The sequence below is a fragment of the Episyrphus balteatus genome, chromosome 1, assembly GCF_945859705.1.
Source record: "Episyrphus balteatus chromosome 1, idEpiBalt1.1, whole genome shotgun sequence".
NCBI lineage: Eukaryota > Metazoa > Arthropoda > Insecta > Diptera > Syrphidae > Episyrphus > Episyrphus balteatus.
In genome coordinates, this window is record NC_079134.1 from 19,281,836 (window position 1) to 19,302,282 (window position 20,447).

Consider the following 20,447-nt stretch of genomic DNA (forward strand, 5'->3'; position numbering starts at 1 on the left):
AATTACATTTGTTTTTAAGAAGATAATAATCATGGAAAAAATATGTTTATTTGAAAAATATTTCTTTATTTTAAAAAGGGAAACTATTTTCGTAGAATTCAAGTGATACCTACACCGAAAAAAAAATTTGATAATAACAGCTATCAAATTAACATTTTTCAGTGACAAAAGTCGTCCTACAATTAAAATATCAATTTTGATATTTTATCATACCATTTTGACATTTTTTAATTTCAGGTGGGACAGTGAAAATTTCACTTTGACAATTAAAATATCATTTTGACATTTTTTTAAGCTAAAGTTGTTAAAGTGCAATTTTCACTTTGACAATTAAAATATCAATGTTGACTAGATTTTACGTTTTAGTTTATTATAATGAAACCTATTTCTTTCCTTTCATTTTTATTATTTTTATTATTTTAAAAATTTTCTTTCGGTTAAACTGCAAAACCTCGTAAGTCGTTTTTAAATCTTTGTTTAAAAATCGAAAAAAAAACCTCTTAAAACAATTAAAAAAATTAAGAAAATAAAAAATTTGTTTATTTAATGACTCAAATCAACTATTTTTTTAGTTCTTTAATTTTTTTTTAAATTTTTTAAGAGGTTTTTTTCGATTTCTAAACAAAGAGACAAAAACGACTTACGAGGTTTTGCAGTTTAACCGTCGATATCATAAAACACATTTTATAGAGCATTTTTGGCTGATATTTAAAAATTGTTAATTTGATATTTAAAAAATGTTAAATTGATATTGGTTTTTTTTTCGGTGTATAAGGCAAAACCAAATTTACAAATAATAAAAATTTTTAAATGACAACATTGAGTTGGATCGACCACTCATCTAAGTACCTAAATTTAAATAATTCTCCTAAGATTTTTTTAGTTATAACCGAAAAATACAAAAACAAATAGAAACAATTTGAAAAAATCAAAATAATTCTAATTTTTTCCCACATCTAAATTTCGTCCAATTTTCGATGTCAAAAAATAATTTATTTGATCCTCTAACTTACTCATAATCTTTCACTAATATTTTGTCCTTTCTCATAAGCATCTGCTTCATAATTGATTTCCACTTAAAATAAATCATTTCCTTTAACATCAAATTGCACTTAAAAACAAAATCTTGAAAATTAATATAAAAAAAAAAAAATCAATGTTCTTCAACAGATCATATAACATTATAATCTCAAGTGGCGACGGCTTTACCCTCAATCTCAAAAAATAAAAATTGATATGCGACACCACGACGCGACTACAAGTCATAACAATTAGTATTCCCAAGCCAATGAGAAACAGACAAATGAAAACAAAAAAACAAAACACCTTAAACTAAAAATTCAAAAACTCCCACAAAAATACAAATAAAAAAAAAAAATAAAAACTAATATAAAATATCAAACTTTATGTGGCAGTGCTAAAACCTAGTCTCGCCTTTAATACCCTTTAAGATATACTTACTTGAAGGGAAATATACCTACAATAAAACCATTGAATTTATCTCTAATTATAATGGCTACGTTGGTGTAAACACTTTATTAAATGAAACAAAAAAAACAAAAATTAATTTAGAGTATTCAGTCTTAACAATTTTGGAGAAAAGACGGAGGGAAATCAAGAAGTTGTCAACACTTTCTTTGGCGTTGGAATTTTTTGAAGTTAATTCGTATGGTTTTTAATTTAAATGCATTGTTTGTGGAATAGTTAGAACTTTTACTATCGATAAATTATCGAAATTTAAATTTTTGATAAATTCTCAGAAAATTAGCTTTCCTGGTTCTCTAATCTAATCTTTTCCTCGTCTAGTTCTAATTGATTAAATTTAGTCTTGAACAATAAAAAGTCTTAATTTTTTTTTGTTTGTTATTTTTCGGTTTAATTATTATGTGACATTCAAACTAATTAGGAATCATTAACTAAAATTAAAAAAAAAAAAAAGTGTATATACATAATTTTGCTAATTAAAATTAATTTAGTTATGGAACATTTATATACAAAATTTCACAGTCCAAAATAATAAAAACAATACTAAGCATCTTCTGACAACTTTTATCTTCTTTTTTTTTTTTGTCTTTCTAGTTGATTAAAGATTTAAAATTTGTATTTCTATCTACTACTCTATTATACTGCGATGGTTAATCTTTAAAAAGCGTTAAGCTCTATAATAAATGAAACAAAAAAGTAATAAAGATGAAAACCTGATAATCTAATAATTTACTGCTAATATAAAATAGATTAAAATGATTATGGAACACGATAGATGTAGACAAGAATGTTTATATTTTTTTTTCTTTTGTTGTTTTTTGATAATTTGTTTATAAATATTTATAAAAAAAAAAACAAAAGTTATTTTGTTGGAGGAGGTTCAGAAAATTTGCATACCTCAAAAACTATTTTATTGCGACTTGATAATGAGGAAAGATTTTGACAAAGGAGATCAAGATAAGACTGCAATGTTACACAAAATTTCTTGAATACTTTAAAATTCAATCAGGTAGATTGACGGTTCAGATAAAAAATTTGAGGGTGGCACAATTTTTTCCATTTTCATAAGTAAATTGTCATACAACAATAACTCATTTTCATGTGTTTTTACTTAAATAAATAAAGAAAACATGGTCCTTTGAATCGAATATTTTACAAAAAAGCATAGAATCTGTGTCAAGACGTACCAAAACCAATTTCGTACTACTTTATGTTAAATAAAATGCACGACTGGGTCGCACGAACTTGCTCTTGGAGTTAAAGTTGCTTAAATTTTTAAGACTTTTTATATAGAAATTTGAAAAAAAAAATTAAAATTCGTTTAAAAAAAAAATAAAATAAAATCTTAAATTAAATTGCCCTCCAAAACAAGTATGCAGTTTTGATTGATATATTAACGTGCATTTTTAGAAAAAAAATTTTCAAAATCGTTAGAGCCGTTTTTTAAAAAAACAATTTTTTATTAATAATTTTTTGGAAAAAAAAGTTTTAAAATAAAATTGGTATGCCATTCTTTAGAAATCACTAATCAACATCTAAAAACAAAATTTCAAAAAAATTCAATGTCCCGTTTTCGAAAATTTGATTTTTCAAAAAAAAATTTTCAAAATTTTTTCAAAAATCCAAAAATTATTTTTTTGAAAATTTTATTTTTGGTTTATATTTAAATTATATAAATGCTTCTTCACAAAAAGTTTCGTTGAAATCGAATAAGAAGTTTCGGAGATATTCGAATTTGAAAAAAAACGGTTCTATGGCAGGTACCGTTAATAATGATTTTCAAAAAATTTTTTTTCATTGAAATATAGACCTTAGCTTTAAACTAACATTTTAATTTTTTAAAGAAAATCGTTGGAGCCGTTTTTGAGATATTTCAATTTTACCAAAATCGGTATATGACAAGTACCGTTATTTTTGGTCCAAAAAAATTAATTCCAAAAACCCCTCTGGAGAGTCGCCAAATAACGCTCCATACCAAGTTTGACATTAATCGGTAAATCCGTTTAGGCTGTAGCTCCTTATACAGACAGACAGACAGACTGACAGACAGACAGACAGACAGACAGACAGACAGACAGACAGACGGACTTCCGGGACCCACTTTTTTGGCATTGTCTACCATCGTAATGTCATGGAAAAATGTTATCTCAACTTTTTTTTTTTTGTACGAATGCATAACTTGATATATAGTACCTATATCGCAAGTAAAAATTTTAAAGAATAGAATTTATATGAAGACGTACCAATAAGACGACATTGTAGCACTTTTAATTAAAAATTTGTTTAGAAAAATGTCAAATACTTAAAAAAAATAAAGAAAAAATGGTCCTTCGACCCGAATATTTGACAATAATAATAGAATCTGTGTCAAGACGCATGAGTAAAAGGTCAAAATTGCATCTTATTTTAAAAATTTGTTCAGTAAAATGTCAAATACTTTTTCCAACAATGTTTTCAAAAAAAAAAAAAAAAACAAAAATACTTTTTGCAACATTTTAACATTTTCCAAAAATAACTTAAGTGCCATTGCGATATTATAATTGAATTGAAAATGCTTTTTTTTTTTCTTCTACCGTCACACACTATAATTGATGAAATACATCCTGTATAGCATTGCCGCCATCGCAAATTTTCAAAAAATATTCTGCCTGCCTGCGAGTATATTTTGTTCGACGATCTACTTAATCATTTGTATATGTAAAACAGAAATTCATGCCGCATTTTCACACATATACAAAAGTCTGCGATTTCGAGATCGTTGCGTCTTATTTTAGCCAAAAATAAATTTTTCAGCAAAATGTCAATGTACTTTTGGGGGGCTCTTTGCGACATGCAAAAGCATCAAAAACATTTTTACACACATTTTCTGCTAGTATATCTGTCACACCAAAGAAGCCAGACAGTTTGACTTTTAAGAATCATTTTCCTTCTCACTCTTACCCATTCTCTATCTCATTATCATTCTAAGAAATGTAAGAGTTTTTGAGAATAGAATCTGCCAAATGCAATTAAGTGCAATTAAATCTCACACATCACACTCAGGTATTGCATAGCGACAGGAATCTTAACGAAGGGAGATTAGGTATGTCTTTTCGAAAACATCTCAAAAAACATTCTCAAGCTAACAAAGTAAGGAAAGTAATTGTTCGTCGTGTCGTTCAAAAACGAAGGATACTTAGATAATTTTCAAATTAATTGAGTTCTATACATACAACCAAACACCACGAACGTGTCTAAGAATTTCTCTCTGATCTGAGCACATTTGGGCTATTTTTGGATACAACCCATAAATAAAACGCGCGACGTGTAGCGGCGGTATTTAGAAGGAGTAAGTGCTACACAGAGAAGTCATCTCATTTCATCTGATGCGATGCGTCTGCTTTGTAGATATTTGCTATTTGCTTTGCTTTTGGTTGTGTCTCTGTGCCCAAATGCAGGCACACACAAGATTCTATATAAATGAATTTTCCTGCCAAACGTTTTGAATCTGAAAATAAATCAGTAGTCAATAAATGGTCAGAAATAGAAGAAGAAAAAAAAAAAAACTACAAAACGTCGAAATCATGCCGCTCTATGACTCTTTGAGGACTGAGAGTGTGTTGTTGTTGTTTTTGATTTTGCGGACGTGAATAAAGATACAGATACTTTATACACGCTAGCCAAGCTGTCTGTCGTATGAGATACCATGTTGGTTGCAATAGACCATAAATAAAAAATAAAAAAAAAAAAAATTCAAATAGAATATGCAAAATGTATATATAGATAGAAAAAAAGAACCATTACTGGTTAGTCTTGTTGTTGTTAGATTTTTTTGCAGCTGGATAAGTATAGACCTCTCTCTGTTGGCCAAGTTTGGACTTAGCAAAAAAACCTATAGACGGAAGAGAAGGCGGCTTCATTTGCATTTGTTACACTCTCTGTTTCTTTTAGAATGCCCGCGTCCGTCCGCGTCCAGTTCATTTGATGACTCCTACACGTTTATGCCCCGTTTAAACCACCCACTCAAACTTTATGACAAGGAACTCATGGATAGATAGATGATTTGTTACCAACCACATGGCAAATACACACAAATACTGAGAGACGTTGTACGAAAATGTCGCATTGGACTTTAGGAAATAATAATCACATAAAATAAAATAGAAGATAGAAAGGAAATTGAGGATATGTATGCGGAAATGAAATTCTTTGAAGGCAGTACATGAAATAGTTTGTTGTGCGTACAAAAAATTCCATATTGAAAAGGTCAAAAGGACATTCAGTTAAGACGTAAGAAGAAGAAGAATTATTTAAAAGTATTCTTATTTAAATTCTAGAAATTGAATTTGAGTGTGGAAATAGTATTTCTATGATCTCGTTTGTGTGGAACTAAAACTGAAGTTACATTCCACAGCTTCTTCTTCAAGTTAAAGTTGCTTATTTTCCAAACTTTAAGCTTTTAAATGCTAGTTTGGCATTTCACTATTTTAATTATGTGCTGCGAAATTGTCAACTTTGCTTGTGGAATACAAGAATACCTACAAATTACACATCAATATCCAAAATGTTCCACAACTTTTGTTTTTTTTTTTTTTTTTAAGTTTCTAAAGAAAGAGTCACCAGATAGAAAATTTAATTTGAGTGCGAAAATGAAGTATTTCTATGATCTCGTTTGTGTGGAACTAAAACTGAAGTTACATTCCACAGCTTCTTCTTCAAGTTATAGTTGTTTATTTTCCAAACTTTAAGCTTCTAAATGCTAGTTTGGCATTTCACTATTTGAATTATTTGCTGCGAAATTGTCAACTTTGCTTGTGGAATACAAGAATACCTACAAATTACACATCAATATCCAAAATGTTCCACAACTTTTGTTTTTTTTTTTTTTTTTTTAAGTTTCAAAAGAAAGAGTCACCAGATAGAAAAATTGAGGTATTATGTAAAATTTAACTTTCGGCAATTATTTAACATTTTTTCATAATAGAAGCTGTGGAATGTACTGATAAGATAATCGTAAGTAGGAGATTTTTTAGAACCGTTTTTACGTTTAGTTAGAGTTTCTAAGAATCCAATAACTTAATATTTCAGAAACATATTAGAGATGATCTTGGTGTGTGGAACTTGTTTTTGTGATTTAAAATGAATAGATTCCACAGTACTTTTATTTATAGAGATAAGTAAAATCACTTTTCTGTCAGTACAGTCTGGTCGGGAACTTTATTTCTTTTTTTTTTAAATGAGGAGTGAACACGTTCCACATCATCTACGACTCTACGTAGATAAAAAATTCAAACCAAGTTGTTATGAGGATTTTTCTTACACTTGAACTTAAAGTCTCAATTCAGGTTCTTAACTAATTGTGGAACGTGTCTAGAGATTGCAGTTGAGATACTCATTACTACGAATAAAACAAAAAAACAAATTTTTGAAAATTCTTGGAGCAAGTAACTGCGACCTAGTTGCAATTTAAATGTATTTTTTATCTGTATCTTTGTTATGTATTTTATGTGACCACTTAAATGGGTATTCCCTTATAAACGAGGATATAGAAAATCTAAACATACATAGTTTATTATTTCATGACAAGTAAAGGTCTCAAAATGGCACAAACGCCCGCTGCGTAACAATATGTATAAGCATCGCACACACAGCTTTCGTCAATAACTCATTTCTGATAAAATCTAAAGCACTCTACTTCTCGTATTTCAAGGATTTTTCTTTTCTTCTCTTATTGTTTTTTTTTTTTTTTTTTTTTTGCATAAAAATTACAATCACATCACAAGTGAAGAATAACAATTCGTCGTCGTCCGAAATCAATCGATTTCAATCAGAAATACAAAAAAAAAAAAAAAAAAAATGGTTGCACATTTTAGCAGCAGTGCGGTGACCGATGGATGGCCAGTGGCAACGCTTGCATTGAAGAAGAAACCAAAACCTACATCCGTATTTTTATTTCTTCAAAATGTATCTTTTTTTATGGCATTTTCTTATGAATCTTACTCAGCATAATGTCTTCAATCTTCAATGTGCATGGTTTGGTTTTGTCGGGTATTGAATTGAAGAAGAACTTTTATCAAAATTCATAATCTTCAATGAAAAGAAGTCACAAACAAGCAAAAGTTGTGGTAGAAAGATGGGGGAATCAAGGAAGAAGTTCGAATAAGGACGACGACAAACTTATAGTAACAACTAAAACTCCTCTTCTCTACAAAAAAAAAACTGGAATTTTATTTTAGTATTTTTCTCTCGTTTCATATTAAATTATTCCATGCACAATTCAAAAGGAAGCAATATATAGAAAGAACAACAACAACAACTGAAAAAAAAAAATATACAAAACAAAGATCCATAGATACTTGTGTAAAGATAAAAATCCAAAAAACTACCATCGTGTCGGTTGTTTCGTATCAAATTCCACAGTCAGTTAGAGAACCATCTCAAACGTAAAAGGACATTAGTTGAAATTGTTTTTCAAGTTTTTCTTTTATTCCTTTTATCCTTATGGTGGCTGGATTTGTGAGTTAAGTGAGTTGGAAAACCATTTTTATAATCTACACCTACACAATCAAAGAAAAAAAAAAAAAAAAAAACAAAACACATTGAATAGATAGTTTAGATAGATTTGTATCTTTACACAACAATATGAAGTTTTTCTTTTCTTTTTTTTTTTTGTGGGTAAAATAATCCTCATATATTATTCTGAAGTGCATTCAGGCACGGATTTATAGATTTAGTGAGACGAGAGAGAGAGAGGTATTGAATTCAAGAAACAATGAAACATTTGTTTGCAATCGATATTTTTTTCTTTGATTTTTTTTTTATTTTCATTTCTTTTATTTCCAATCCATCAGATTGAATTTTATTTTTTTCTCTCGTATTTCGCCTTTTCGTTAAGATTTGAAAAATTTGTTTGTAATAAATGATGGATTGATAGATTTTATTTTTGTTTTTTTTTTTTTTTTTTTTCTTCAACTAAAACCCCTTTTTAGACAAGCAACGAGATTGATTTGTTGGTAAAAAGATATTTTATTTTTTATGTTTTTTTCTTCTTAAATCTTTTTTTTATAGCGGATACGAGAAAGATTTATTGATGATTTTTCTCTGTCTTCAAGATTTGTATGTATTTTTTTTTTTGTAATTTCAATTTTGTATGCCAAGGAAAAAAAATTAATATGTTTTTAGCAACCATCTCAGTTTGCTGACCATCAGCAGAATCAGTAAGTGCTGAAAGAATTTTGTTGACTTTAAAAATTTGTGTGTTGGTTGATGGATTTTTTAAGTCTATTTCCGATTTATGTATAAATTCAATTTCATATTAAAAATGGAGCGATTTCATTCGAAAAGACATGGATAAATTGCGAATTGATTTAACGTAAGTTAGCGTTTAACAATGTGTCAAAGAGTATAAAAAAAAGTTTCAAATCGGTTGCAAACCAGTTTCAAATTGGTTGCAAACTAGTTTCAAATCGGTTGCAATTATTTTTTTAATGAGTAAAAAACTGCTATGTGAATGCCTGATTTTTGTACTGCTCTCACTTCACAACAATGATCTAAAAGAAAGGAGCTAGTTGTTGTTTGCAGTCAATTCAGTTGAGTTAATAAATTGACTGCTTTTTGCAACTCTTATGTCAATAATATTGGAAAATAAAACATTTCTAGAACCATAATTGTTTCTAACATTTCCACACCAAACCAATACTTGTCCTCTAAAGTTCAAATAACAAAAAATATGATCAACACAAAAAAACATAATCGGTGACGGTGAACCGCCATGTGGCACCTCATCGCGATTAAAGATAACGCGACGACCAAGTTAAGAAGAAAAAAAAAAAAAGAAAAGAAGAAATCCAACGAAATTTATCTTCAAGATTCGTGCATCTTTCATCCAAAAGAAAGAAAAAAAAGAAGGAGACTTCTTCTTTTGGAGTCTTTTGGTGGAAAATGTAAGAAAAAAAAAAGAAAAAAGAAGACAGGAGGACGATTTAAAATAAATTGTGGTTTCGTGTGTGAAAAAATAAAAAAAAAAAAACACAAAAAAACAATACTTAGAATAGTCGTCCTCATCGTCGTTGGTTGCTTCTGCCATCGTCATCGTCTGTTCGACCATTTATCTTCTTTTTCTTCTTCTCTTTTTTTTGTATTCGAGTTTTTGAGTTTTTGTTTTGATCATCTTTTATTTTGTATTTTTCTTCCTTTTTGTTTTTCAGAAAAAAAAGAGAAGATTTTTTTTGCTGAAAAAAAGTATCTTTGAGGTCAAGAATACACAAATACACATACAGACACGTGTGTATAGTATAGATTCATTTGCAGCTGCATCACATAACATTGTTATTGTTCCTGGTATTGGATATAGTTCTTTTTAGGATTTTTTTTTCTTGAATTTTTTTTTGATTATTTCGAACAAAGTTCTTTGAATTTTTATTTATTTATTTTTTTTTTTCTTCGACACAAAATGAAAGTGCGAAGGATTTCCTTTTGCGGAATTGTTTTGTTTAGTTTTGAAGAGATGAATGCATCTTTTGTTCAGATTTTACTGGACAAAAAAAAAATAACTGCATTTCTTTTCGCAATGAAGTGCATATGGTTTTTTGAATTTGTTTTTTTTTTTTTTAATTTATTTCTGTTTTATTTTGAGACTGCAATTTTTAAAAGAATATTTTTTTTGGAAGAGAGCAAAAAAATGCTTCTTCTTAAGAAATTTAACGATGAAAGGATCCAAGTGTTAAATATGGCTGCTTTTTGTTGGAATTGTGTGTTGTGAATTGATGGACTTTAATGAGAGAAAAATGGTTTATAATTAAGTTCCATTGTTGAGGTCTTTATTCTTCTGGTTTAAGAATTATGAGTTATGATTTTTCTTACAATAATAAGAGGATGTTTTTGATGGATATTTGAAATGACATTTCAAGGTGTCTGATGGAAGTTCATCAAATGTTATTTTCCAGGTTTTTTTTTTATCAAGAAATCTAGATTCAAATACAAATCAGGTTTTTGAAGGCAATACGAGTATGTAGAAGAATTTATATCCGGTCAGGTTTTTGCATAACGAAGTATAAAACTTTTTAATTTTTACAAAAAGGTCGATATTAGACTACATGAAAACTGGCGCCCAACGCGAGGAAATTTATAGAATTCAGGCAAATGTATCAGTTACATATCTCAAGTTTTTATAAATTTTTCGCTTTTTTTTTTTTGTAAAATAATTTACTTTAAGCCTAAAATGTCTCTTACTTGAAGCAGTTTTCCAAGTTCGTCTTTCAAATGTAAGTTTATGTTTTGAATTCAGTTAAACAAATATGATAAAGAAGCAAGGTTTATTCATCTAGAGGAAACAGACGTTTTTTTTAATGAAATTCGAATTAAATCATTGAAATTAAAAGTGGCGCCCAACGCGGGAAATTGATAAGGTTAATTTGTGAGTGGAAATGTGTTTATTCATATCATTTCCTCACATATTAAGATTGTAAGATACAAAAAAACGTCATTCTTGGTCAAAAAAAGACAAGCATATTTGTTTTGTGTTCCTCGTTGGGCGCCACTTTTCATACGAAATGCAAATTAGTTTGTATAATTTTTCTCATTTCTTTATTTTCCAGTGGCAAATATTTCCATCTTGTCTTCCTAGTTTTTACATGATCATTTTGATTTTACAAGATACGGATTGAAGTTTTTAAAAATTGGCGCCCAACGTGAGATAAGACCGTCTTAGGTATTCTAAATTTGAAAAACTGACACGATATTCTGATGCATGCAACTGAGCAAAGAATATTTTAAGTGAATGAACGAAATTGTATGGTAACAGAACTGACAGTAAAAGTAGGATATTAATAAATTTTAGATTAAGTCTTTATTACAGCCTTGAGAGTGAAATAAAGCAATTTTTAAATATTACCAATAATTAAAGCCCGTGCTTGTAACCTATTCAAAGACTCTCACATGCAAATGATCGATTACTTCAAGATTCACTCTCGATCAACTCGTACTCATCGTAATTATAAACTTTCAAAACGTGATCTGTGGTTGCCTCCTTGTTTGCTTAGCTTTTTTTTTAAATCTATAATTTCCTGATGAAAATAAGAAAAAAAAATAAATGTTTGCACAAATGCGTGTGCGTTGGTTGAAAGTGTGTCTACAGAAATCTAATAAAAATAGAAGAAAAAAAGAAAAACACTCCCCTAAGGGAACTATAAATGCTCTATGTCTATGGTCTTTAACACTGCATCTTTAACAACATGTAAATATCACAAAGTTGTCGTCTTCCTATAGTTTTTTTTTTTTTCTTAATGTCTTTTAAAGTCAGGTTTTTTTTAATGTTTGAGAAAAGATCATGCTCTAGGAGGTGATAGGCTCACATCATTTACCGAAGAAGTAAAAGTTATAAAAGCCAGTTATAGAGGTGAAAACTTCTAAAAATATGTTCGTCTTTTATATCGAGGAAGAACACCAACTGGGCTAATATTAAACAACACCACCCCTTGTATTGAAGAAAAAATTAAAAAAAAAAAAAAACAACAAGTTTATTGAAGAATTCTTGTCGAACATGTGCGAAGACGACGACGAACGATGACGACAACAACAAAGACGACGCACGTAGACACGTCAATTGAAGTCAATTTACTGGAATTATCGTTTACTTTTATTTAGAAAAATTGTATACCTATTTGTTAAATAGTTAAAGATGTTAAGGTCAAGTCATGGATTTGTAGAAGAAGAAAAAAAAGTATGAACATATATCTGTCTTTTGTTATTCTGGGGTTATTGAACCAAAATAAAAAAATGTACAGCGGTTTTTTTTTTAATTTTTAGAAAGAAGACGAACCGCTGTACAATTTTCGTTTCTTCTTTATTTACTTAAGAAATGTTTTAAAATAAAAAAAATAAAGTTGTACAGCGGTTTTTAACGTTTAGAGAAAAAAACCGCTGTACAATTTTTTTTTTGCAAAAGGGTTTTGAATACTAAAACAAAAATTTAAATTCCTTTTTTTTATAGGAAAAAAGAGTTAAATTTTTTACATTTCGAAGAACTTGTGTACAACATTATGGAAAAAAAGGTCTTATTTCTGGAATCATTAAAAGCAATTACGTACGACTTATTTCAATACCTAGTAATTGTATTATTTGTAAATATTATCGATAGACAATATAAAATGCAATGAAGACTTCTGTCTCGCTATGTTGTCATTCATGTAAGTGTAATACAAACCCCCTATAGGCTTTAATATACAACACCAGTCTTTGTTTACATTGTGATAAGATTCGATGAAACTATATTGAATTGGAATTATAGAGGGACACAGGCAGAAATATAACATCAAAGGAATTTATACAAATATCAATAATTCTTTTGATTACAAATAAATTATTAATTTTATAATTGAAAAAAAAATTGTTTTTGTTTGAAAACCCACAGACAAGGATTCAAGGTTCATATTTTTCATCTTCTTTTTCTTCATCATACAAAACAAAAAGGTGCTTAAGATATTTATTACACCCGTGGGATGACATTGAGAAGAACGCCTCTTGCAGATTCTTCTTTCATTTTTCTGTATTGTATTTTTGTTTTTGAACAAAAAAAAAAAAGGTAAGTAAAAGGTACAAAAATTTGGTTTTGCTGTTTCTTATACCTACTCAACTGTCAAAAAAATATATAAATTCAATGGTATGTTGTAGGTTTAAGATATAGGTATGTTCCAAAGCAGGTGTATTTGTTATTTTGTATTTCTTTTTTTTGTATTATGTATTTGATGGTTCTTTTATTTGCCAAATTCTATACAGAAGCTTGATATTTATCTTTTTTCGATTTGTTTTTTTTTTTTTTATTTTTGGTTGAAACAGTGAAAGAGTATTGATTGAATTTTTCAGATGTTGAATAGAAAAATCAGCAACTCATGGCAGATATCTATTTATAAAAAAATATAAACAGATAAATAAATTAGGTATAAATGATGGATTTAATTTGAAGAAAGATGTATTTTTTTTCATTCTTTTGTGTTGATTTTGTCTTTAAATTTTTTGATAAATTACTTTAGTTTCAAACAAAATTAATAAGATAATTCATCAACTTTTTCATCTTCTCACAAGACTGATTAAATCATTGCCAATTAAGACTTGCAAAATGTTTATATTTGTAACATTTACACCTTCTTTTTTGTTGAGAAATTGGTTATATAAGCAGATTCACTATTGAACAAAAATGGCGCCCAACGTAGCTCTTATAGTAATGCTTCCAAATGATATTTCTGTTACCAGCAACCAACAAATTTGTGTGTGATCTAAAGTCGAGTAAGGAAAGGTAAGTATTATCCATATTTTCTTTCAAGAACATTTGTTATGAATTAAGATTAAATTTAAAAGTGGCGCCCAACATGAAAAAAAGATTCGTTGGTTTGAATTTCTATTGGAAATTCATGATTTGAAGTATGATTGTTGATTATCTGTTGCACAAAAGTGGCGCCCAACGTGACAAGAATTTTTATAGACTTGCCATCAATTTTTTTTTTTGTCCCTACTGTGTTTCTATTAGATTAAATGAGATTTTATTAAAAATATGGCTTCCAAGTTCCAACGTGAAACACATGCCTTTAAATAATGTTTATGTAAGGAACAAATTTACGTTGAATAGGAAAAAACTGTTTAGATTTCGGGAATAAAATGTAATACCATGGGTTTATTTCACCAACAATTTTTTTAATGTTCAAACAAAAATGGATTCTTTGATAACTTGTTTGAGAAAACTACATTTATGGAAGCTAGTGCATTTTTAATACAGAATTTCTATTGGGTCCAGGCGGAAGAACAAAAATATGCAACTCTTTAAAATGATATTCTTTTGTGAGAAAGCATAAAATAAATAATGGTTAAGAATCCTCCAAAAAAATTGTTACACCTCAAAAGACCATAACCGTATAAAAAATACATGAGTTAAAATTAAACATTTTTGAATTTTGAAACATCTCAGACTGTTTTGGATTTAAAGTGGGTTTTGTTATTATACTAGGAAAATCAATAAGTGGCGCCCAACGTGAGTTATTATGAAAAAGATTAATAAAGAATTGAAAAATTAAGACACAAAGAATATTATACTTGAAAATGGCGCCCAACGTGAGTACACTTTTTGTTACTAAAACAAAATATGTCTCTTTCAGAAAGAAATTCGCCCAACGTAAGTGACTTAAAAACTGTTTTAAAGCTTTAGAACAATTTATCAATTTACAGCGAATGGCGCTCTATCTATACCTACCAGGAAAGGTTCAAATTTCCATATTAATTTATTTACATTGTATTCAATAGAGTAATCATTTTCTAAGCATCTTTCAAAGATTTAATAAGAGTTATATCAAAAGATTGTACAATATGTTTTTTCACAAAATTTTGGCAAGCCAATTTATTGAGTTAAAAACATGTGTTTTAAAAAACATTTCATCTTAGATAAGATATCCTACTTAGAAGACAAAAAAATGTGTTTTTGTGAAATTGCGCTGTAGACAAAAAAATTAGTAAATGGCACCCAACGTGAGTAATTCAAATACGATTTGAAGTGTATAAAATAATTTGAAACATGGAAAATGTTTCGAAATTGGGCGCCATTTATTGTTTTTCATAACAATTTCACTGAATACTGAAAAAGTTTGTTTTCCAAACAAATAAAAATAAGTTATGTTCACAGACTCCAATATCTACAATTTTATTAATTTTCATCAAGAGAAATTGATAGATAAATCATAAGAGCCGTAAGGCCTTATACATTTACAAACCACAACCGGTTGATAGCAATTTATCAACTAGATGAATCGTGTAAATCCAGAAGCAATAAATAAATCTTGTATCATTTATACCTACTTGCAAAACTAAATTCAAATATACATTATATTTTTGCGTTGTATAAATATTTCTTTAAGCTATATTAAGCCAGATTTCAAATCAAGTTGTTGAATAAATTGTTAAAATACAAATTTTATTTAATTCAAGCCAATGGCAAAATAGGAGGACTTTTTTAAAGAATAACAACAGTCAATTAAAACAAATATCGTAATAAGTTCGGAATTCCTATGAGAGATTTTGGCAATTAAAAGAAGCCATAAGTCTAGACCTAAAAGTCATAAAAAGGCTTAAAAATAGTAGGTTTTTCTTGATGGTATTATTTAAAACTATGATTAATCAGGGAACTTATTTGAACCTTTTACAAGCTACTTCGATTTAACTAAGGCGGTAAATAACAAACTTAAGCTTTTGAGCTCTGGATTCATTTTCAGATTTTTTAAGTCAAAAAGAATTCAAGAAAATTAGGACAAATTGTTTGAAAAGTATTAAGCGTCGATCCTTAACGTAGTCTTTTATATTTCCAACTTTAAAACTATTTTTTTTTGTAGTGATTTGTTTTCAATTTCAGACTCACACCAAGTCCAGAAAAAAAAAATTCCCACATAAAAATTCCATCTACCATCATAAATAGTACCCAAAATCTAATAAATTAAAGATTTTTCTCGCCTACAAAAATGACAGTCTCAAAAGATTGATCTATGGAAAACCTTTAACACAAAAACATGTACCTACCCGCACAAAAATACAAAAATCAGAAAAAAAAATAAAATTTCAAGATCATAATGTATTTTTCTTTGCATCTCTTTCTAACTTCCAGGACTTTATCTCAAATACCCAGATGATCATCATCCGACCTTACAAAGGTCTTGTTCAAGAGGTACCTATCTTTTGTGTGCATTTCGTTCGATTGCAATACACAATCCAATCTCTTCTTCAAAAAAAAAAACAGAAAAAAATTGAAAGAAGATCTGTAGGCAATGAATATGCTGGCATAGAGAAAAATCACAAAAAGAGAGAAAAATTATGAAAACTGAGAAATACTCCAAAAATGTATTATTTTTTTTATAAGAAGACAAAAAACAACAACAGAAATATCTGAACAACATTTATGAATATTTTTATACAATCAAAGAACGAGAGAGGGATTTTTTTTCGGGGGAACACAGATAACCTACAAACGAAGAATTAAAATCGTCTCCAGGTTTTTCTTATATTTTTAACATTTTTATAGGCGAACGAAGCAAAAGGTAAAAAAAATAATATCATCTCATGGAGACTTAACAATCTTCATGATGATCAAGAAAAAGAAGAGAAAAACAACGTCAACAAAAAAAAAAAAAAACTTATAAAAGAATAAAATAAATTTATTATTGTTATTTACCATGTGCCTTCTTCTTTCTGGTTCTCGGCGCCATGTCTGGACTCGTAAACACACAAGGATCGAACGAAACGAATCCAAAGAAAAAGAGTATAAAACCAAATTGGACGAAACCTTTATGCTGTGAAGAAGAGCTATAAAAGCTGGACCGAAGGAGCTACTTTATTTATTAGTTTTTTTGCGGTTTTTTTTTTTCCTTTTGTATCCTTCCTTGGCTCCACGTTCCTTGTTATTATTTTTTTTTTTTTTGTATTTTTCTTTTTATTTCGATGAGATTACTGATAGGTGCGAGAAAGATGCGATGCGATAATAATACAACAACAAAAAATATATCCTCTCCTCAGGTGAAATGAAATTTAAAACTTCACTTCTCAAAAAATCCTTTTTAATGTTGCGACAGTGTCTTTTTTTCCACTACCACTTTTGCATGGTATAGAAGATACTTTTTGCATCTGATGGATACACGAACACGAAGAACATAAATTTACACTTTCTTTCACTTCAAAAAAAAGTTGTGATATTTATCTGTGATTTATTCAACTTTTATTGGGTTTTTTCTTACTTCACTTTTTTTCTGCCAAACTAAAAATGTATCTTTTGTGCTAAATTTTTATTTGTTTTGGCCACAAGTCTGAACGGTTGTCTGTCAGAAGAGACGAGACAGGAGGAATTTTAAAGATAAAAAATTCTATGAATCTTTTATTGCGCGCGTCGTCGTAGGTAATCTTTTTACTCCTCACTTCTGAGATGATGTATCTTTTAAAACTTAGATAATGTATCTATTAGAGATTTTTTTTTACATTTGCCCCGTTCGATTTTTTATTTAGTAAAAATAGCTAAAGCATATAAAAACATCACAAATACACCATAAAATTGACGACAAAACGAGAACGTATAAAAAGACAGACACAACAACAACAAAAAATCGACTATGACGATGAAAATAGACGATTTTTTATTTTATATTATTTTTAATTATAGATTGGTTTGCTTTTAATTAGTCGAACGACTACGATGATCGCGACTTTGGTTGTGTGTAAAATAGAAAATTCAAATCAACCAACAACAACGAAGACAAAACAAATGAATGACAATCGAAGAATAATAATAACAAAAAGTGAACTAATTATACGTCAAAAAAAAAAATGTGTGATAACAACAAAAATAAAAGTTGGAAAATTCATTGATCGAAAAAAGTATCTCACAAATTGTTTTTTTTTTATTTTGTATCTGTTAACAATTTTTTGTTGTGATTATTTTATTCCAAGTGATGATGAATAATTGTATCCCGAGAACGTATACGATATTAGTTTTATTTGAAAAGCAGCTTTAGAGCTGCAAAGGTGTTAACGTCACTAGCCGACAACGATACATCAGGTACTGAAGTTGAAAAGCCAGTGTAGTACCATTAAAAGAGAAGGCGATTCTTTAAAGAACACAAATTTACTATACTCAATCTCAACAAAAATCAAAACAACAACAACAACAACAAGTGTGTGAGAGAGAATTTTTACTCTCTCGAGAGAGTCCACTCTCTCTGTTTTTGTTTTTATGCATATATTCAGGTTTTTCATTCTCTTTTGGATTAGAAAATATACTAAGTTTGATAGCTTCTCGAGAGGTATCTTAGAGTTTTAGACCTTTGGTATCCCCATATCCCCAAAAGGGAATCTCGTTCTCTCTTTTAAAAGATAGTTTTTTTTTTGAGATTTTGAAAAAAAAAAAAATTGCGAGAGATGAGAATCTAGTAGAGCGCTCGCGCATAAGAGAAAGATATATTTTGATGCAGCAGTAACTTCAGCATCAGCTAGCTAGCATCCTCCTATGCTGTATTTTATAGATTTATCTCATAGATACATCGTGGATGCTGTATTTTTTTATGATTTTTTTTTTTTTGAAACCCGTGTGCAATCTGCAGTAATGGTTGAATGTTTTTTTTTTATTACCAAAAGGAGAATCCATATATGCATGTATAGACTATAGAATAGTGTATAAGGAAAAAAAATAAAAAGATACGAAAACATTAATTCAATTTGTTCCGGTTCGATCTGTTCTTATATTTCTTATATTTCTTCGTTATTTTTTTTTTTATTTTAAATTTTTTTACGATTGCCAGTGTGGATTATGGTGTGTCGAATGTGGATGTTTTGTTACTCTGGTGGAATGGAGTATGCAGGCACGAAAAGGAGGCATCGAAACGAATTGTTGGGATACTAGCTTTGAACATAAAAAAAAATCTGTATACTTTGTAGTATAATGGGGGATATGGGGGATAGGGAGAATTTTGATAGAAGGGCATAAGAAATTGATTATGAGGGCAAATGCAATTACAATTTTTGGGGAGTTTATGTAATTTTTAAATGCAGTTGGGGATGTAATATGTCATGGATATTACATAAAATAATCAGTTAAATTAATTGCTATTTTATTAAAAAAATTAGATTTTTAAAATTTATAAAATAACCGTGTGAGGTTTTTAAGTCATATGAGCTAAGGTATATGGATTTTGCAAGTGTTTGGCATAATTAATGAAATTTTTTTTGACTGATGGCAAACTTGAGTTTTTTTTTATAGAAAAAAATTTTTTTTATAATTCTAATAAAATTTTATTTTACAAAAAAAATTACATAAAAGATCACTTTTCGTAACCTTAAACGTTCATATTTTGAGTAGGTACAATTTAGTTAATCTTCAAAGGATTGAAGTCTTTACACCAGCTTAAAATAACAAAAAACAAATTTAATTTTGGGCCTAAAATTTGTAAAAAAAAAAACTGTTAGCAATTTAAAAGAATATTTTGTATGTTAAAAATTTCTATGCAAAAATAAATATGCCTTTTAAGATATCAATCAAATCCCATTAAAAAAACCGTTACCTATTTGCTTCATTTATTTTTCGAATATATTTTTTTTGTCTAATTTTTTTTTTTTGTCCGTGGGAAGGTATACCTTAAAAACAAAATAGTTATTAAGAAAAGGTAAGAAAAGCGCAAATAATGAAGAAAATGTACATTTGATTAAGTAATAAGAACCGAACACACTTACATTGAGTGTATTAAGTAGTTAAAAGTACCTATTTACTATATTCTTCTGAGTTGAATTTTTCACTCAGAAACACAAAAAAATTACGGAACATAATATAAATGATTTTAGTCTTCGAAAAACTACTTACGAATTTCTACTAAAAAAATACAAAACTGCGTACTGCGTTTTAAAATTTCAACTTTGGAACCGATGTGATATGATAACTGAGCTACAATTTGTGTTGTTCACTTGGATTCCTTAGTTTTTCGCTCAGTATATAAATCAAATTTGAATTTAAAAGAATTATTTTTCAAAAAAAAAAGTCCAAAACTTTAATTAAATTTAAAAAAGAAAAATTTTTTTTTTATCAAACGCTAAATAAAAGTATATATAGAAAATCACTAATGCAAAGTTGTCTCTGTAAATTCACAAACATTCGATTGAATTTAAGAAAGCAATTGAAGGATATCACTTTTTTCATTTGAAGGCTCATTACTTTTGTAAAGATTTATCTTGCAACAAATTTTGAAACTTATGAAAAAAAAAACTATTTTAGCTTTAACCCTCTGTAGGCACACCTCATTTTTGCGAATTTGGTTTATACTTTTTCATGTCGCTAGAACTTTTTTCGCTGTCACTATTTTATAGAGAATCATATATGAAACTGATGTAGAATATTCCGAGGAATTCGAATATTGTATTCACAATTCAAAAAAAAAAGTATTTTCACCCCTATAAAGACACTTTTTTGTGATCACTTT

The 20,447-nt window shown here is 28.5% G+C and overlaps 1 protein-coding gene across 2 annotated transcripts in view; it reads right to left on the bottom strand.

Moving 5' to 3' along the window:
- Positions 1-20,447, bottom strand: part of LOC129906309 (bone morphogenetic protein receptor type-1B) — a 237,687-nt gene that overhangs the window by 29,933 nt on the left and 187,307 nt on the right. Inside the window, exon 1 of one of the 2 annotated variants that reach the window (XM_055982012.1) lies at positions 16,667-18,091. The exons of the other annotated variant lie outside the window; for it this stretch is intronic. Coding sequence (XP_055837987.1) covers positions 16,667-16,700 — 34 coding nt within the window. The 5' untranslated portion in view covers positions 16,701-18,091. Of the gene's footprint in view, positions 1-16,666; positions 18,092-20,447 lie in introns of those variants that run through there. 2 annotated transcript variants of the gene reach the window in all.